At 35.0% G+C, this 20,188-nt stretch overlaps 1 protein-coding gene across 11 annotated transcripts in view; it reads left to right on the plus strand.

Annotated features, from left to right (window-relative positions):
- Positions 1 to 20,188, plus strand: part of CSNK1G3 (casein kinase 1 gamma 3) — a 103,887-nt gene that overhangs the window by 17,313 nt on the left and 66,386 nt on the right. For all 11 annotated transcript variants that reach the window (XM_033110600.1, XM_033110601.1, XM_033110599.1 and 8 more), the window contains one exon: positions 18,802 to 19,227. In XM_033110600.1, coding sequence (XP_032966491.1) covers positions 19,050 to 19,227 — 178 coding nt within the window. In that variant the 5' untranslated portion in view covers positions 18,802 to 19,049. The remainder of the gene's footprint in view (positions 1 to 18,801; positions 19,228 to 20,188) is intronic.

Genomic DNA, 20,188 nt, shown 5'->3' on the forward strand with positions numbered 1-20,188 from the left:
AATTCACCTGTGAAATTGAAAAGAAGAGGCACAGAAGATATTTTGAGGACCTATGAAATCAAATCCTAATTACTGGACAACAATCAGAACTGGATACTTAGGACATTTATTTAGTTAGACTTTCAGTATTATTTTTGTATATTAGGAAACTTTAGATTTTAATAAAATTTCTCATTTAAAATTGATTTATTACTGATTATGATATATTTTGATACTCCTATGCTATTATATATTGTACAGTAACTTTCAAATGTAGAAATGTTTTTTTAACCACAACTCATAGAAATAAATTTACCAGAACATACAGAAATGTATTTTACTTTGTGACCCAGTGATACATATACATTGATATAATGAACCCAAACAAAATCTCATTAAATAGAATGCACTTATTACATATGTGCATTCCATTTTCTTTTCTATATGATACTATTTCATTAAAAAAAACCCTGCTACTTGAGACCAGTTAAAGTGGTTTAACGACCCCTAATGGGTCATGATCCATAGTTTGGAGAACACTGCTTTAATAGAACTGTTGGTAATTTTTAAAGATTAGAGTATCCCAGTTCTTAATAGGAATATACAAGGGACATCACTCAAATCAGGTTTCAGAAGTGTAGTGTTGTACAAAATATTTGATAGTTACTAAATATTTCTGAGACAAAATAAGTTTCTGTAGTGTGTAATTAGAGAAATTGATTTCCAATTTTGACATTACAGTTAATGATTTAGCTTTTAAAAATAAGTGTTTAGTCTTTTCTTAGACAACTATTGTTGAGCTCATGCCAGAAACCAGTAACTGGGCCACTTGCTGCTAATAGGAGCATGTGATGTAACAGCTAGTTTCACATCACAAATACCCTTACTCATTTTAAGTTTCGGAGAACGCTGGGGACATGTACTGGAATGTAATTTTTATAGAGACTGAATAAGGCATTTGAAACACTGAATGGGTCATTTCATATAATTTGTCATTTAAGATAACAAAACAGTGAGAAATCAACGCTGTGACAAGTACTTGGCATGTGAAGACAATTAATTTTAAAATGTCTATTCCTGGTAATTTTGCCTTTGCAAAGAACATTGAATAACATGCTGAATATGAAAAGATACCTATAGAAACTTTTAATACTTAATGTTACAGGTACATGGAACAATTCTATATTTATTGCAACAACATTTTAGAAGCTAAGGAAAGTATTAATTTTTAAAAAATTAATTTTTAAAATTTAAAAAAAAGTTTAGAACTGCTGCTTAATGTTTACTTGAAAGTTTTAGCTAGCTAGCTCTGGGTGGTGTTTTAAGGGCTAAAACATACTATACTGATACGTTCTCAGACTGCTTACACTGTTTTATCTAGTTGCAACCCAAAGGAGGTCAGTTGGCTCTGTAATATCCTAAATCGTTGGGCCATGCAGATCAGAGAATCTGATTTTCTGTTTTCTATTTTGAAGGTTCATCAGTGATCATCAAATTAGAAGTATGCGAGCGGCCTAGATTTCTACTCATATAATCAGATCATGGCTAATGTTCTTTTGTATTTAGCAGCTCATTTTTATCTTTATTAGGGGATGTTACTACATCAAAATTTTAATTGTTTATGAAAGCAAAGCAATTGATTATTCGTATTTGTTCATCTATTCTTGAGGATAGTTTAAAACTGCACCCTTTTGATAAATTCAGTCTTTTTAACATACACTTCACTAAGTCAGTATGCTGAGAATAATTACAGAATCAAACATAATTTATAAATGTTACCATCTATGCACATTCATGTAGCTTTCTGCACCTTAACTAAATGTATATCCATTCTTTATGGTTGGAGAAGGTTTCAGGTTGCAGTGAATGGGTAATACCTCTTATAAAAATTCAAATGTAAATCATTATTTTAATTGTGTCATAAGAAATTACAAGCCAGGCATATTTCTATGAAGCTTTCTTCTCTCAATAGTTTTTATTTCTATGGATGCCTAAGTTTTAAGTTTTCAAGCTATATTTTTTCCATTCTCTTCCTTGTAATTTTTGAATTTAAAACTTCTGAGAGGAATTTGTAGTTATTACAGTTGACTGTGTCTGTAGTTATAATACAACACTAGGATTGTTTGTGGGTTTTTCAGTGACTGCTGTAATTTTAATGAGCACTGAATCTTTTACCTCCTCATATTTCTGTGTTTGCTTGACTACTAGAAAGCAGAAAAATACATTTGTTCAGTGTGTACTGAACTGCATGTTATCCATTTTGTACTGTAGTATTACATAGTTTTATTTGTAACATTATTTTCCTTCCATTCTGATTTCCTTACTTCAAACTTCTCTCAGTCCTTTTGTAGTGCGTGTTGTAAACTGACCTAAATACTTTTCTTTAACAAAGTTGGCTGTTAAATAAAGTATAGATGCCATTTAGTTCTTAGGATAGATTGTTTCTAAGTATGCATTTATAAAGTAATTCAGTGAGAAAATAACAATATGCTTTTCAGTGGTTCTTAACATTTTTAGGGTCAGATAGTGTTTTGACAATTTGTTGACAGCTGTGGATTTTCTCTTAAGAAAATGCACAGGAGGGAGGTCCATGGATTTCAGGTTCAGAGTTTCACATTGTCTCCAATATTGGTGGACTCTATTTTCTGTTTTTGTTCAAGGCAAAGCAAAACAAACCAAAACAAAAACTGTGATTTGTAGAGGCACTTAATACTTACTATACTACTCAATCATTTTAAATATCCTTATCAAGGTTTCACAGTGTTTTTTAGTTGTTTATTTTAAGATGAAGATTACTGGTTTATAGTAGAATAAATATTTTTATTAAATTAGTGCCTATATATAGCAAAATATTGCAATAATGCAGAAATATGTATAAGTAATAGTCTCTTGCCTCATATCTCCAGTTTTTGAATTTCAATAGATTAAAAACCACTTTATTTTTTTATTGAAAAAAAATTTAAAGCCTGTTATCAGGTCATAAAAAGAGAAAAGAACATTTCTTCAGGATTATTTAATCACGATCCTAGACAGAAGAAAATTTTATGTTTAAAGGATGGATAATTTTGGTATTTTTCGGGAAGGAGTACTCTGAAGCTAAAAAGGACTTGATTAAGTTTTTATAAACTTTAATATTTAAGTTAATAGATTATAAACTCTCCCATATTTAGTTCTAAATTCCTTCTTCTCTTCCAAACTCCATATCTAAACTTTCTCTGAGCCTGAAGATGTTTAAAATCACTTTTAATTATTACAGTATTAATGCTTCATTGGCTACTTTCATAATTTAAAGTAATGTACATATACTTTTATCTGTGATTCCATGTCACATTTGGCATTATGTTTTAACTAATTTTAATTTTTTCTCAGTTTTATTGAGGCATAATTGACAAAATTGTATACCTTTAAAGTGTACAGTCTGATGTTGATATACGTACATTGTGAAATGATCACCACAGTCAAGTTTATTGACACATCAATCACCTCACAGAATTACTTTTTTTAATGGTGAGAACAGTTTAACATCTACTCTCTGACCAAATTTCAAGCATACAATACAGTATGCAGTATAGTCACCATGCCGTACATTAGATCCTGTCTTAGAACTGAAAGTTTGTGTCCGTTGGCCAGCATCTCCCCACTTCTCCCAGCCTTTGGCAATCACCCTTCTACTCTTCATTTGTATGAGTTTGACTTTTTTTGGTTTAGATTCCACAAATAAATAATGCCATACAATGTTTGTTTTTGTCTTGTTTATTTCACTTAGCGTTATGCCCTCTAGGCTCATTCATGTTGTGGCAATGATAGGACTTCCTTTTTCTTTTTCCTCCTTCCGCCTCCCTCGCCCCCACTCCAGTTGAAGCCGTAGTTTCTCAGCCTAGTTGTGTAGGACACAGCTCTGTGGCCCATGCTGGTATATTATGAGTCTTGTGCTCCCCCTGGCTGAGGCAGTCGGTCGCCATCTCATAGCAGCTCACAGCAGCTCTCGCCGCCCACTCTCACGCTGGCCACCGGCCACTCCGGCAGCCCACAGCAGCTCACAGCAGCCCGCGGTAGCCCACAGCAGCTCACGCCGACCCCGGGCTGCTCACGGCAGCCCAGCTCCAGGGAGATCCGTTGTTCACGATCTTAGCTGTAGAGGGCGCAGCTCACTGGCCCACGTGGGAATCGACTGGCGACCTCGGCGTTAGGAGCACGGCGCTCCAACCACCTGAGCCACCAGGCTGGCCCAGGACTTCCTTTTTTATGGCTGAATAATATTACATTGACTGTGCCATGTTTTCTTCATCTGTCAGCACTTAGGTTGTTTCCATATCTTGGCTATTGTGAATAATGCTGCAATGAACATGGGAGTGCAGACATCTCTATGAGATACTTTTTCTATTTCCTTTGGATATATGCCCAGAACTGGGATAGTTGGATCATGGTGGTTCTATTTTTAATTTTTTGAGGAACATCTATACTGTTTTCCATAGCGGCTGTACCAATTTACATTCCCACCAAGAGTACACAGGGTTCCCTTTCCTCCATATGCTTGCCAACATGTTACATCTTGTCTTTTTAATAATAGCCATCCTAAGAGGTATAAAGTGGTACTTCATTGTGGTTTTTACCTGCGTTAACCTGATGACTGGTGATGTTCATTGAGCACCTTTTCCTATACTTGTTAGCATTTCTGTTAATTCTTACGCGTCTTTGGAAAAGTCAGGTCCTTTGACTATTTTTAAACCAGTATTATTTGTTTTGCTATTGAGTTATATGAGTTGCTTATATATTTTAGATGTTAACCCCTTATCAGATACAAGGTTTGTAAATATTTTCTTACATTCAGTAGTTTGCCTTTTAATTTTGTTGATGGTTTCATTTTAGTACAGAAGTCCTACTTGTTTTTACTTTTGTTGTCTATACTTACGGTTTCATATCCAAAAAATCATTGCCAAGACCAATGTCAAGAAGACTTTTTCCTTATGTTTTTCTTAGGAGTTATAGTTTCAGGTGTTACATTTATATCTTTAATCCCACTGTGTGTTAATTTTTGTGTGATGAAGGATAAGGGTCCAGTTCCATTCTTTTACATGTTGATACCTCGTTTTCCCCACACTGTATTGAAGCGACAGTCCTTTCTCTATTGTGTGTTCTTAGTTCTCCATTAGTTTACTACATATGTGTGGATTCATTTCTGGGATCTCTATTCTGTTCCATTGATCTGTGTTTGTTTTTATGGCAATAACATACTGTTTTGATTACTATAGTTATGTAATATAGATAGAAGTCAGGAAGTATGATGCCTCCAGCTATGTTCTTTCTTAAGATTGCTTTAGCTGTTTGGGATACTTTGTGGTTCTATACAAATTTTAGGATTTTTTTTTTCTATTTCTGTGAAAAAAGCCATTGGAATTTTGATAAGGATTCCATTGAATCTGTAGATCACTGTGGGTACTATAGACATTTTAACAATATTCTTCCAATCCAAGAACACGGGATATGTTTGTGCCTTCTTCAGTTTCTTTCATTATAATCTTATAGTTTTCATTGTACAGGTCTTTCACCTTCTTGACTAAATTTATTCCTATTTTATTCTATTTGATACTATTGTACATGGTATTTCTTTTATAATTACTCTTTCAGATAATTAATTATTAGTAATGTCAACCAAAAAAAAGTTTTAGGCTACAATAAAGAATAAAAAGCATTTATTTGAGCCAATAGATGGCAATCCCAGAGATGCAGATTCAGGTAGCAACTCAAACTGCGCTCTGGAGAAAACAAAGAGAAGCAGGTTTTTAAAGGCAAAAACCAGAAAATGAATCCTTTTATGTAATGAAGGAATGCTCGCTCTATTTAACAGGGTTTGGTTAGTTCCAATAGGCAGATGAGGGAGGCGGAAACTACAAGGAAGGAAGTAAAGTCTGTATGTGTCCATGTAGCAGTTGTCCTTCCAGGATGTTTATGGCTGGGCTTTGAGCTGACTTTAGCAACAGGTTTAGCAACTTAATAGCAGTCTGAGAACTGAGGCCACAAGATGTGCATAGGTCTCACTTCCTTAATAGCCTTTTGATTCTAAGTGACTCTTCTAGCAGTGTTTATTACATTTTATTTTCTCCACTATCAGTGTATAGAAATGCAACTAATTTTTATGTGTTCATTTTGTATCTTGTAACTTTATTGAATTTGTTTATTGTATCTAATAGTTTTTTTTGGTAGAGTCTTTGCAAACACATCATACCAAAACTTCTGGAATGCAGCAAAAGCAGCTCTAAGAGGGAAAGTTATAGTGATAAATGCTTACATTAAGAAAAATTAAGATCTCAAACAAACCTAACTTTATACCTCGAGGAATAAGAAAAAGAACAAACTGAGCTCAAATTAAGCAAAAGGAAGGAAATAACAAAGATCAGAGCAGAAATAAATGAAGTAGATACTAGAAAAACAATATTAAAGATTAATGAAACTAAAAACTGTTTTTAAAAGATAAAATTGACAAATTCTTAGCTAGATTAAGAAAAATGGAAGACTCAAAGTCAGAAATGAAAGGGAGATAATTACAACTGATACTACAGAAATACAAAGGATCATAAGAGACTACTATTAGTAGTTATAGCTAACAAATAAAATGATTTGGAAGAAATAAAGTCCTAGAAACATACAGTCTACCAAGACTGCATCAGGAAGAAATAGAAAATCTGAATAGACCTGTAACTACTGAGATTGAATTAGTAATATCTCCAAACAGAGAAAAGCCCAGGATCAGATGGCTTTATTGGTGAATTCTATCAAACATTTAAAGAAGAATTAACACCAGTCCTTCTTAAACTCTTTCAAAAAATTGAAGCGGAGGGAACACTCACAAACTCATTTCACGAGGCCAGCATTACCCTGGTACCAAAGCCAGATAAAGGCACTACAAGAACATAATATTACAGACCAGTATCCCTGAAGAGTATAGATGCAAAAATCCTCAACAGAATACTAACAAACTGAATTTGGGAGAATATTTAAAGTATCATGCACCGTGATCAAGTGGAATTTATCCCTGGGTTGCAAGGATGGTTCAACATACAAAAATAAATCAATCAGTGTGGTACACCGCATTAACAGAATGAAGAATAAAACTTATATGATTATCTTAATAGGTCCAGAAAAAGCATTTGACAAAAATCAACATCCTTTCATGATAAAACTCGCAACAGATTAAGCATAGAAAGCATGTACCTCAACATAATCAAGTCCACATATGACAAGCCCACAGCTAACATCACACTCAATGGCGAAAAGGCTAAAGCTTTTCCTCTAAGATTAGGAAAAAGACAAGGATGCCTACTCTCAAAACTTCTACTCAGCGTAGTACTGAGAGTCCTCGCCAGTTCAATTAGTCAAGAAAAAGAAGGAAAAGGCATTCAAATTGGAAAGGAAGAAGTACAATTGTCTTTGCAGATGGATTGCTTTAATTCTCTACCTGAGTGATGAGATTTTAGCTCACATACTCCCACTTCCCCTTCTGTCTTTCAGTGTTTGAATAGTTATGCTTACTTCATCTATTGCTTACTTTGGTACTTTAAATAATGTCTCTACATGTGGTTTTTTTTTTTCCTACCAAATTTTACATTATCTCTTGACTCTAAGGTGCAGATATTGTTATCACTATCCTTCCTTGCAGCCCTTATACCCTCCCTTAGCAGCTGAGTGTCAGTCGTAGTGCTATTGTAACACTGTCAAAGTTGGAAAAATTTATTTTATCTCCTGTAATATTTACCTTGCATTTTTTTTGGGTAAGATTGATCTTAAATGCTGAAAATCAATGAACCATGCTTACACTGTTAGGACTTGTAGTAGAACCAAGCAGTATGTTAGTGTTACTTTTCTTGGTTTGCACTCTGTGTGACCGTTTTTTCTGTAGCTCAAGGAGTTTTTCTTCGGAAATTTCTTTTTCTAAATTTTCTCTGTTCTCCCTATAAATTTCTATTATTAGTGGAAGTTGGAGGTATTGGATGGCTGCTTTCTTGTCTCTTTTCCTTTATTTTTTATTTCTTTGTATTTTTGTTTTACATGTTAGGATTGTCGCCCCAATTTGTCTTGGGTTATCCTATTTAATGTAGCATTGTTTTCTTATGCTATGTATATATTATCGTTCCTCTCAAAAGCCTCTGAGGATCTAATTGTTTTTATTTTCTCTTGTTTTTATGTTCTCCTGATTTTTGAATGATTTGCTTTCCCCAGATTTTTCTTTTTTTACTTGTTCTGTGTGTGTGTGTGTGTGTGTGTTGCTTTTCTTTGGTATTATTCGCATTCTTCACAAATCTAATGATTCTTGATTGTCAGTTCATATTTGTGAATGATGGATTAGGATAATATTTCTGAGTAAATCATTTGGGTTTTCTTTGCTGTCTTTTTCTTTATCAATCTCTTGGAGCCCTGTGTACATGGACGGGGGGCTTAGTAACTAACTGATTCATATGTTGAGCACCCAGGGAAGGAGTCTTCAGGCAAGGAGTTCTTCAGAATGCCAGGTGGGGACAGGTTTTATTCTGTGATGCTAACGCATGTCCTTCCCTGGTGCCTCCCACCTCTAGTTCTCTGTGTAACTTCCTTTGGTTTCCTTAGAGATTTGTTTTTGTTTTGTTTTATATGGGGGATAGTAACAATAGTAACAGTTATCTCACTCCCCCATTTTCACTCCTGCCTGCTATTTTACCTGATTTCCGTTAGGAAGCCTTTTTAGACTTCTGTCTGGCAGGTCAGTGCCTTACTCAGCTGTGGTCTTCTCTAGCACTTCTTTTGGGCATTAGCTTCCTTCATCTTTTCCTCTGTCAATATATGCTTCTTTTCTTCTTATCTTCCAAAGGTTTGTTAAAATTTCTGTCTCTAAGTCTCTTTATTGATATGGATATACAAAGTTACAGTTGTTAACTTAAAACAGTTTAATATCACCACAGAAGAGTCTGTCATAGTAAGAAAATATATTGCAATTTTGTAGATTTGTATTTTCTGCTCTTTATATATATACATATATGTGGATATATATAACGTGCGTGTGTGTGTGTGTGTGTGTGTGTAGTCTGTTTGTTTATATGTGTCTTTGAGCCCTGTATACATTACTGGGGCTTGTTGACTGGTGGGTCTCCCCACCCCCACCCCAAGTTGGTTTAAATTCGGATGTGGCAGCACTGAGGAGTCACATACGTACAGTATACGCTGCAAGAGGGAGCTGCCCTACATTGCAGATTCAGCTAGAAAGGCACAGTCCGGACTTTGGGGCGTCACAGAGTTAGCAAGAACACGAGAGATAAAGTGGATAAGAATATGAGCTCAGGATCCAACTCTTTGTAATCATATTCTCTCTGTACCACTTACTAACTTTATGATGCTGGTCAAGTGGTGTGATTTCTCTAAATTTTTGTTTCCTTAATGGTAAAAATAGGGATTGTAATAGTACCTTAACAATTGTAAACAGTGAATTAATAAGTTAATCTAGTTAAAGTACTTAGCATAATAAGTGCTCGGCAAATGGCAACTGGAGAGATTTACATAAAAATCCAGGTTTCTGGACTTTCTTAAAAAATTAGAACATCTGTAATCCCTGAATGGCAGCAATTGTTTACAGCTGAGTAGTAGTAGCTGCCCCTTTAAATGGGGTATTTGCTTTCTAGTTTGCCATAGCCCCCAAGACTCATTGTTTTACACTTAACTCGAGTCCCTCATTTCTGTTACCTGCCTCACATATGTGGGCATTTGGGTTTGTGACTCCAGCGCTCCTGGTATCACCTATAGCTAAAAGAACATCGGCGGGTTTCAGAACTGATTTTTCTTTAGTATTAGGATGAATCAGTACAGAAGACAGAAACACACGGCATTAGAAGATTAATTCAGACAAGGAAATAGCAAGGAATAGGCTGTATTCAGCTAGAAAGGCTGACAAGGAATCTCATCCAGGAAATTCTTGGGGATACTTGTAGCACACTGGTTGGCATATGTGAGGTTCAGTGATGTTCTCCAGGTGACGGAAGCAGCTGATGTTAGGGGGGCTGGTGGTACGTAACTGGGAGGGCTCCACACGGGAATCATGTGACTGAAACCTCGAAATGTTTCGAGATGGAAAGAACTCAGTTATCAACCTACCGTATCTATTGATGTCCTAGGTGCCGAGCCGTATGCGTGGTTCAGAGATCACAGTTCCATTTACTGAGAGGCCTTGTCATCCGACGTGACAGGAGTTACAGTCCTGTACATAATTTAAGAATATCCTTAGAAACCTCCCCGTCCAATCCTCCTATTTTACAATTATTAAATAAGCTTAGATTAAGTCTTGACCATTACTTCACTACTATTGGGATTCCAAGACGTTTTTCTTTCTGATCCTACGTTCTTTCTAGTATACAGGCAGGCAGGAAGCATGAAAGAGGGCTGGAAGCAGAGAGTGAAGATCCTAAGACCTGGGAGAACGGATGTATTGGAGCTTAGGTATGAGAGAAGGTTATGTTACCTGCTTGAGACTTAGAAGATTGGAGATAGATTCTTCTTGGGGCTGGAAGAAGGAAGTGGCCATGTTAGAGAAGCCCGTGTAGCAAGGAACTGTCGGGAGCTTCTAGGACCTGCAGGTTCTCTTTAGGACCTGCGTGTGGTGTCCATCTGACAGCCAGCAAAAAGCGGGGCCCCTCAGTTATTCTCTGCAAGGATATGAATTCTGCCCAGAGTCTGAACGAGCTTGGAAGAGGATTCTTTCCCATTTTAGCCTCCAGATGTGAATACAGCCTAGCTGACAGCTTGAATGAAGCCTGTGAAACCCCAGGCAAATGACTCAGCTGAGCCATGCCCCAACCTTTGATCTACAGAAACTAATAAATGTGTATTTCTATAAGCTGCTGTTTTTGATAATTTGTTACACAGCAATAGAAAACTAATACTTTTGGTCGTGTCCAAGTGTATTGTATTCTTTAGTGTCATTGTATAACAGCCACGACGCTTTGCCATCTAATTTGAAACACGTAATTCAGACTTGGTTGTACCTTGAAGGTATGATAGTCACTGCAGTTTGGGGGGTACTGAGAGCAGTGTGACATGGTAAGAGTGCCACATACGGTCTCTCAACTATGCAGCGCCTCTCCTGTAGCACAAAGCCGCCATAACAATACATAAATTAGCATGGCTTCATTCTTATAAAAATTTATTTATGAACATTAAAATTTGAATTTCGTATAATGTTCATGTGTTGCAAAATATTATTTATTTTTTTTCTTCAATTATAAAAGAACGTCAAGTCATAGTTTGCAGCCTGTATACAATGGGCGCAGTCTGGAATCAGCCTGCAGCTGGAGTTTGCTGACCACAGCTGTAGACAGACTTGGAGGCGATTCTAATACCGTTTGATAGGTGCTATGATAAGGAAAGTAGTAGCCCTATTTGAGATTCTTAATAAGAAAATATTTTATTAAAAAATCTAATTTGTTAATATTTAAAAAACTAAAAATCTATTACTACAAGTTAATAAACAGTTTCCAGAATGTGGTGAACTAGATGGAGTAAAATAGGAAACAACTTCTTTTCTCACTGAGCAATACAGTGGACCCCTGAACAGTGTGGGTTAGAACGTATACCTGCATTTTCTTCAATTGACACTTGCAGTTCAATTTCCCTGCAGTCCAAACCCACGTTGTTCAAGGGTGTTCAAGGGTAAACCGGCAGTTGGGAATCCGCATGTGTGTAGGGCTGACTCGTAGTTCTACGTGGATGTTTGGCCCCAACACTGCCTCCGTGGTGTGCAAGGGGCACCTGCATGTACTTTGATTAGTCTCCCTTCTGCACTCAGATGATATCCTAGTCAGTGTCTATTAATTTCTTGTCACTTATTTTAAAGAATAAGTTCAGTTGTGGCAATGGATTTGTTTTTAGGTATTAAAAATACCTGTTCCATTTTTTGAGATTCAATTTTAAATGAATTCATTACTTCCTCTGTCTCCTCACCTCCCAGTTTCAAGCCCGACCCTTGACTCTGAAACTTGTAGTAGGGAAGGAATTTGGGCTGTGTCTTGACTCTCTCTTATGTTGGCCCTTGCTCTTCTGGGTGGATCTATGTGGGGGTGGAAGGGTATGACAGGGCAAGAGCAAAAGTCCTTCTGTGTATGATAGGCTTTCACATGCTGTTTTGTTGTGGAGCACTTTTGGTTCTTCAGAGGCTTCACATGGACCATCTGTAAAACAGATGAGCAAAGCTACAGGAGTTGCTTTCCCTAAGTATATGCATGGCCAGGTGTTACAAAAATGGTCTGCAGCAGACTGACCAAAGTGAAACTCATGGTGACCTCTGAGTAGGGCACGTGGGGTGAAGGACGAGGGTTATGGACATCCCATAACCAAGGGGTAGTTTCACTTTGTTTTATTTGAATTTTTATTACAGGTAGAATGCATTTTGGTTATCTGATTAAACATTGAAAAATAACATGAAAAATTGCAAAAGGAAAATTGCTTCCTTCTAAATAGAAAAAGTAAAGAAGGGCACTTTACTTGTAAAAAAGCTTCTGGAATTCTGATATTCATTAACTGTTTTAAAACAGTGTTTTCAGATAAGTTTTATTATAGTAGGAAAAAAATGCCCTTTGAGATACAGCATTAATTTTTTTTTGGGTGTATGTTATTTCTAAAATTCACGCTTTGAAGTGTTATTTACATAAAACTCAATGCATAGTTTTTAAGTGTAGATTGATGAGTTTATGCAAATGTATACACTTGTGTAATCCTTTCCCAGTCAAGATATAGAGCATTTCCTTCTCCCAGAAAGTTCCCTCATACTACTTTACAGTCAAACTTCCCATCGCCCTAGGCAACAACTAATTTCTATCACCACAGCTTATTTTTGTATCATACCAAAGTTCATATAACTAGAATCATAAAATATGTACTCATTTGTGCCTGACTTCTTTTCGCTCAATCTAATATCTGAGAGATTCACCCATATTGTGGCATGTATCAGCAGTTCTTTCCTTTTTATTGTTGAGTAATAGTCCATTATATGAATATACCAGTTTGTTTCTTTATTCTCCTGTTAATAGGCATTTGGGTTGTTTCCAGTTTTTGGCTATTATAAATAAGGCTGCTCTAAATACTGGTATACAAGTCTTTATGTGAACACATTTTCGTATCTCTTGGGTAAATACCTCCGATTAGTATTGATAGGTCATAGGATACGTATAATTTCTAACTGTCAAACTTTTCCCCAAAGTCATACTATTTTATATTCCCGCCAGCATTGCATGAGAGTTCTAGTCGTTCTTACTTCTTGCCTGAGCTTTTCTTTGTTGGGAGTTTTTGATTCCTGATTCAGTCTCCTTACTTTTGATTAGTCTGTTAAGATTTTCTATTTCTTCATGATTGCCACAGACTCCCTCAGTATCCCTGTGAAGTGAGACCTGAGTGGGCCTCCTGGGAAGCGTCCTGCAATGCTTGATGTCCACCTTGGACTTTCTTTTTCCCTCTGGCAAAACAGTAGGCCCAGGGGAGCCCTCTAGTTGGGGTACTGTGCAGGCCTGGGAGAATGATGATGCAGTCAGTGTAGCCACTCCTCGTACCCTTCTACTGTGGTCCTTCTTGGTCTCTGGGTACCCGGTGCTTTGGCCTCACCCCTGGGTTCTGGAATTGTTTTTTCAATGGTGTCTTGTCTATAGACAGTTGATGGTTGGTTTTTTTGTGAGGGGGACTGAAGTTGGGAACAACCTTTGTTGCCATCTTGATGACATAACCACATTGGATTTTCTGTACACACAATCATGATATCAAACAATAACAATACTTTTGCATTTCCTCTTCAATTTTCATGCCTTTTGTATCTTTTATTTCCTGCCTTATTACATAGGCTGGTTCTTCTGTATAATGTTGAATAGAAGATTGGAGCCTAAACATTTTGTGTTTTTTCCATCTGGGTGGAGAAAACTTCAATATTTCACCATTAAGTATGATATTAGCTGTAGGTGTTTTTTTTTTTTGTAGATTCCTTTTATTGGGTTGAAGAAATTCCATTCTCTTCCTGGATTACTGAGAGATTTTTAATGGTTAAAGGGTTGAATTTTGTCAAGTGCATTTTCTTGTCTGTTGAGATATTTTTGTTTTTGGTTAATATGGTGAATTGACTTCAAATATTAAAATTTACATTTCTAGTATAAAACCCTCTGATTATTAAACTTTTTATATGTTTGCTTATATTTTGTGAAGAATTTTTGTATATGCTCATGAGAAATACTGGTCTAATTTTCTTTGCTTCAAGTGTTTTTGACATGCTTTTATATCAAGGTTGTTCTAGCCTTACGAAGTAAATTGTCAAGTAGTCTCTATTCAATCTGTGTTTATGAAAGAGTTTTTGTAAGAGCAGTATTATTTTTTTCTTTAAATATTTAATTCTGGGGACAGTTTTTTAAGGAAATTACTTTTCTTTAATAGATACAGTGCTGTTGATGTTTCTGTTTCATTTTGTATTTGTGTGTTGAATTTTGCAAGGAATTTGTCCATTTCATCTAAGTTATCAAATTTATTGGCATGGAGTTGCTCATAATAGTTCTTTATCCTTTTAATATTTGTAAGATTTTTAGTGATATCCCCTCTTGCATTCTTGTTATTGGCTGTTTGTGTATTTTCTCTTTTTATTCTTGGATCTTTTTTGCTAGGAGTTACCAATTTTATTGACCCGTTTCAAAGAATCAACTTTTGGATTTATTTTCTCTGTTGATTATTTTCTGTTTTATTGATTTTGCTCCTTGGATAATTTCTTTGGATCTCCTTTCAGGTTAATTGACAGTTTCTTCTGCTTTATCTAGTTTACTTTTAAGTATATCCAGTGACGTTTTTCTTTTCAGATATGATTTTTTTATTCTAGGTTCTCCATTTTTTTTTTGCTTGATATTTTCCCATTTATCTGCTGAGAATTCCTATGTTTTCACCTATTAAGACTGTATTTTCATATAAATCCATGGAATATTAACAATAGCTTTAATAAAGTACTTCCTCAAGTTATGTATAATTTGTTCTTTTCTATTTGTAAAAGACAAAACCTAGATCATTAATTAAACAACTTCTTTTGTAATACAGGCATTTTAGGCTTCTAATTTCCTTCTAAGCATTGCTTTAGTTGTAACCTACCAAACTTAATATGTTACATAGTTCATTATTATTCTGTTAGAATTTTGTTCTTATTTCCTGTGTAATTTATTTCTAAACTCATGAATTATTTAAAAGTGTCTTTACTTTTCAAATATTTGAGGATTTTCCAAATATTATATAGTTAACTGATTACTTAATTCTGTTTGATCAGAGATTATACTCTAATATTTCAGTTATTTGAGACTTAAATTATGGTACAGTATATGATCTTTCCTGGTGAGCATTGAAAGGAAATCTTATTCTGCAGTTTTTGGATGTTATGTTTTATAAAGGTAGATTAGTTTTGGGGTAGTTGATGGTATTATTTAGATCTACTGTATCAGGATTATTACTGATATTTTTGTCTTCTACTCTATCAATTACTTAAAGAACAGTGTTAACATTTTCAATTATCATTGTCTTTTTTCCTTTTATTATTTTAGTTTTTGCTTCATTTTGCTCATACATATTATTTTTAGATCTTTCTGTTAAATTGATAGTTTTGTCATTATTAAATGGACCTCTATATCTTTGGAGAAATTCCTTAGTTTTGACAATTACTTTGATAATATAGCCTCCCCAGGTTTCTTGTACTGTTGTTTGCATAGTATATCTTTTTCTGTATTTCCTTTTAATCTATTTGTGTCTTTGTATTTAAAGTTGTTATAGATAGCATATAGTTGGATCATGGTTTATTGTATAGTGTGACGATTTTTGCCTTTTATGGGGAGAATATGGTCCATTTTCATTATGTGTTTTTAAATCTACCATCTTGCTGTTTATTTTCTTTTTGTCTAATCTATCTTGTTTCACTTCTTTTGTTTGAATCAAATGTTTATTTCAAGCTTTAGCTTTTTAGCTTATTACTAGTGCAATTAATTTAATTTTTAGTGTTTGGTCTAGGAATTACAATATGCACTCAATTTGCCATTGGCTACTTAGAATTAATATTGAACCACATTATTCTTCACAAATATAAGAATCTTAAAATAGTATAATTCCATTTACTACCCCAGTCCGCCTTTTGTGTTGTCATATATTTTACTTCTACATGTTACAAATGACACTAAGAAATTATTTGTGCTTTAAACAGTAATTTATCTTTTAAGGACATGAATACTCATGCATTTCTGATTTTCAGTGCTCTTCATTTGTTCTTGTTTCACATTTCTATCTGGTCTTTTGTAAGATAATTCAGCGTGATGGACTATTTAAAAAGTATTTTTTGTTGTGCAGGTATGCTTTCCTTCATCTGAAAATGACTTTCTTTCACTTTCAGTTTTAAAGAATAACTTTACTGGATGTAGAATTCTGGGCTGAATGTTTTTTTAACTCCTTTCATTGCTTTGAAAATACCCTCCCATTTTCTTTTGGGTGTTGGTTGTTTCAGTAAGAAGTTAGAAGTTCCCGTATATGCCATGTAGTTTTTCTCTGTCTGCTTACAAGATGTTTTTCCTTTATTTTTGGGTTTTAGCACTTTGACCATGTACGAGTATATAGGTTTAGATTTCTTAGTATTTATTCCTTATGGGATTTCAGAGTTTCTTCAATTTGTAGGTTAATGTTTTTCACTGAATTTGGGAAATTTTCAACCATTATTCAAATATTTTTTTCTGCCCCATTCTCTTTCTTCAATCTAGTATGACTTTAGCAACTATTTAATAGTTTTAAAATCCTGTCTCCTAATTTCAGTATCAGGGTCATGGTGGAATCTGTTTCCTTTGACAGCTTTGTTTCCTGGCTATAGGTACATTTAGTGGTTATTTGCATGTCTGGTAATTTTTAACTGCATACTGGATATTATGAATTCAACACTGTAGAGATTCTGGGTTTTTTGTCTTTTTAAGTATATTTGTTCTGAAATGCACTCAATTGGAGCTATTCTTAATCCTTTCTAGGCTTGCTTTTAGGCTTTAGTTGGGCCAGTATAGAGTAGTCCTTACTCGAGGTTATGGTCCTTACTCTTAAGACTTGGTCTTTATGGTGTCTCCACGGAATTCCTGGAATGTTAATGAGCTTCCTCCACCATGACTAGATAGGAACTTGAAGGTCTCCCAGCACTGTGCAGCCTTTAGTATCTCCATTCTTCATTTAATCCTATTAGTAGCTGTTGTCTGCTAGGCATTTCAGAATCTCACCCACGAGGCGCGCCATGTAGCCTCGCCTTCTGCCTTGCCATCTCCGATCCCTAATACTGCAGAACTGCCTCACCTTTGGCGCCATGTCCTGCAAATTCTACTTACTTCCATAGCCCCAAACTCTAATCTGTGATCACTGTGTATGTACTGCCTGAACTCCTTCCTGTGCTGTAGTCAGGAAGTTGCCTGAAGCCAGAGAGCTTGGATAAAGATGAGACCCAGCTCAGGTGTTTCTCTTTTCTCAAAGATCACAGTCTGTCCTGCCTATTATCCGATGCCTGAAAACAGGTACTTCAGATGTTTTGTACAGTTTTATAGTTATTTACAGCAGGAAGGGGAGTTCAGTATCCAAGTAGTCTATCATGGCAAGAAACAGGTTAAACAATATATGTGAAACTCATTCAGTTTTACATATACGAAATAGATGCTTACAGTTGCATCTGCAAAATGAGAGTATGGTAAATATAATAAAAACTTTATAAGTAGATGGAATGTTAAGACTAATTGCATTTTTTGGGGGGTTGCTGAAAATTAATCAGAAAATACTATTTGTTTCAACCCTTGTTATGATTGCATTATACAATCAAAGGGTTTCAGAAATAGGAATGAGAAGTCCTTGATGTTGATCCGAGTTTCTTTATTAGTGACTATCTTTTGAAGTCAAAGCTCTTTAATTGCAAAGAATAGGGATTCACTCAAATTGTTCAAACAAAAATAGAAAGATTATGTAGCTTGCAGATTTACCACTGAATTAAGTTGTATTTGATAGGTGAAATTCCTAGAGAAGATGACTGGGACGTACTCCTAAAAGCTTTGAAAAAACATTTTGAGCTTTAGTGTTTTCATCTGTGTATTAGGAAATTTAAAACCTACCCTTTTCACCTCATAAGGTTGATGCCTGGCAACATTTCTTAACCTTGTGAAATTACATTAAATTTTTAATGCCTAGTACACATGTTATATAAGAATTAATTGTTTTCCTTGATGGGTAGCAAGAATGTTCTTTGTATTATCATTTCTGAGCACCATTCCCATATATAGTTAGTGGATAATAAATATTTGGATAAATGAAGATCAAATGTATATTCGAAAAGACTGACAATTATTTTGTGTATAAACATGTGGAAGATTTTTTTTTTTATTAAGACCGTTTACTAATTTGCAAAGTATTTTCTTTTTCTGCTTTTAAATTGAAAATCTTATTGACCTACTGGGATTTTTGAGGATTTTTTTTTTTAATTGAATTTTTTTTTAAGTTGGAAGTTCTGGGTTAGCGAATGTATATTGGCTTATGAAGCATTCAATACATTTTTATTTCTTTTTAATTTTTAAGAAGTGACTGAATCCCCGGTTTTTGTGTGTGTTGTTTTTGTGATCTATCTGTATTAAAGTACAGGAATAAAATCTAATGGTTAATTTAAGAGCCTGCTGTGGTTTGACTTTCCGTGGGCAGCAAAAAATAGCAATAATCCATTCCGTGAACTTTTGTTACGTTATTATTAACTTTACAAACACATTTTTTAAATTTTCTAAGTTGACTCATTTTCTTTTCTTCATATTCCAGCTCTCTATCAATATCAACGCACATCATTGAAAAGATAATTTTGAAGACATGTTTTGCTGAAAAGACAGCTGAGAAAAATTTTACGAATGGGATGAACACGCACCAGTTAATTGACTACCTACTGCAATTTGAATGTTAACGTTATCCGGCTGGTACAGTTACCTAGTGATGTACCTATTCTCACAATACCCTATTTCAGTGTGCTTGTCTTGATTAAAGAATTCAAAGTGGAGTACCGCAAACTTGATATGGATAATAAAAAGAAAGACAAAGACAAGTTAGATGATAGAATGGCACGACCTAGTGGTCGGTCGGGACACAACACTCGAGGGACTGGGTCTTCATCCTCTGGAGTTTTAATGGTTGGACCTAACTTTAGAGTTGGAAAAAAAATTGGATGTGGCAATTTTGGAGAATTACGATTAGGTAAGACTCTTTTGTTTATTCTTTTATGTTGGAAGCATGTGTTTTAAATGAAAGGTACTTTCTAATGAAAACGGTTTGGTGGTTTAGTTTAATAGTTGTCATCATTGTAAAGCGTATAGATGTTGGACATTTTTTATGTACTTGTATATTCATTTGTGAGGAATTCTCTAGTATAGGAATTACTTTTACTTGAGATTTTTTTTTTTTTTACTTTGAGATGGTTTACTTGAGATTAACCATCCAGAATATGAGAAGGAAGTAAATTTTAAAGTCGCAGAAGGCTGAAATAGGTGCCAGGTAAGCCTTTGCAGTGTATTCTTTAGGAATGATATTTAGGTTGCTTTTTCGGATTTGAAAACATTTAGTAACTGATCAATTTGGGAGGATATGTGTTGCTTAATGTCAAGGTAATATACCGACTGCATAAAAATCAGTAACATTTGCCTTGTTGTAATTTATCCCCTCTCCCACCCCCCCAAGTTATCCAGGGTCAGGCTCAGGAATCTATTTCCTTAATGAGGGACACTAATTACTGATTCACTTTATTCTTAAAAATCAGGTAAGTTTGGGAAACATTGTTTTAATTAAACCTCCTAATTCTGCATTTAGAGAAGTTGAAACTCAGTCAGGGAAGGTACCTGCCAAATGTCACACAGCAATTTAATGACAGACTCGGGACCCAAATCTAGGTATGACTCCTAGTACATTAGAAATGTGACTACGTTCATTGAACAGAAACAAGAAGGAGGGCGGCATGGCATAGTGATATGGGAGTCAGTACTAAGGTACTTTGAGGGTTCTGGTCAATGCACCATCCATAGTGGAAACTTTAGAAGTTAAAAAAAAAAAAAACACAACAAAAAAAACTTGGTTTTACAAATTTTCTTAGATCCAATCCTGTTTGTTAGAAATAAATTCAATTATATGTTTATCTACTCAACTGCTTCTCTTGCATCGTGTA

Source organism: Rhinolophus ferrumequinum, chromosome 7, assembly GCF_004115265.2.
Source record: "Rhinolophus ferrumequinum isolate MPI-CBG mRhiFer1 chromosome 7, mRhiFer1_v1.p, whole genome shotgun sequence".
Classification (NCBI taxonomy): Eukaryota; Metazoa; Chordata; class Mammalia; order Chiroptera; family Rhinolophidae; genus Rhinolophus; species Rhinolophus ferrumequinum.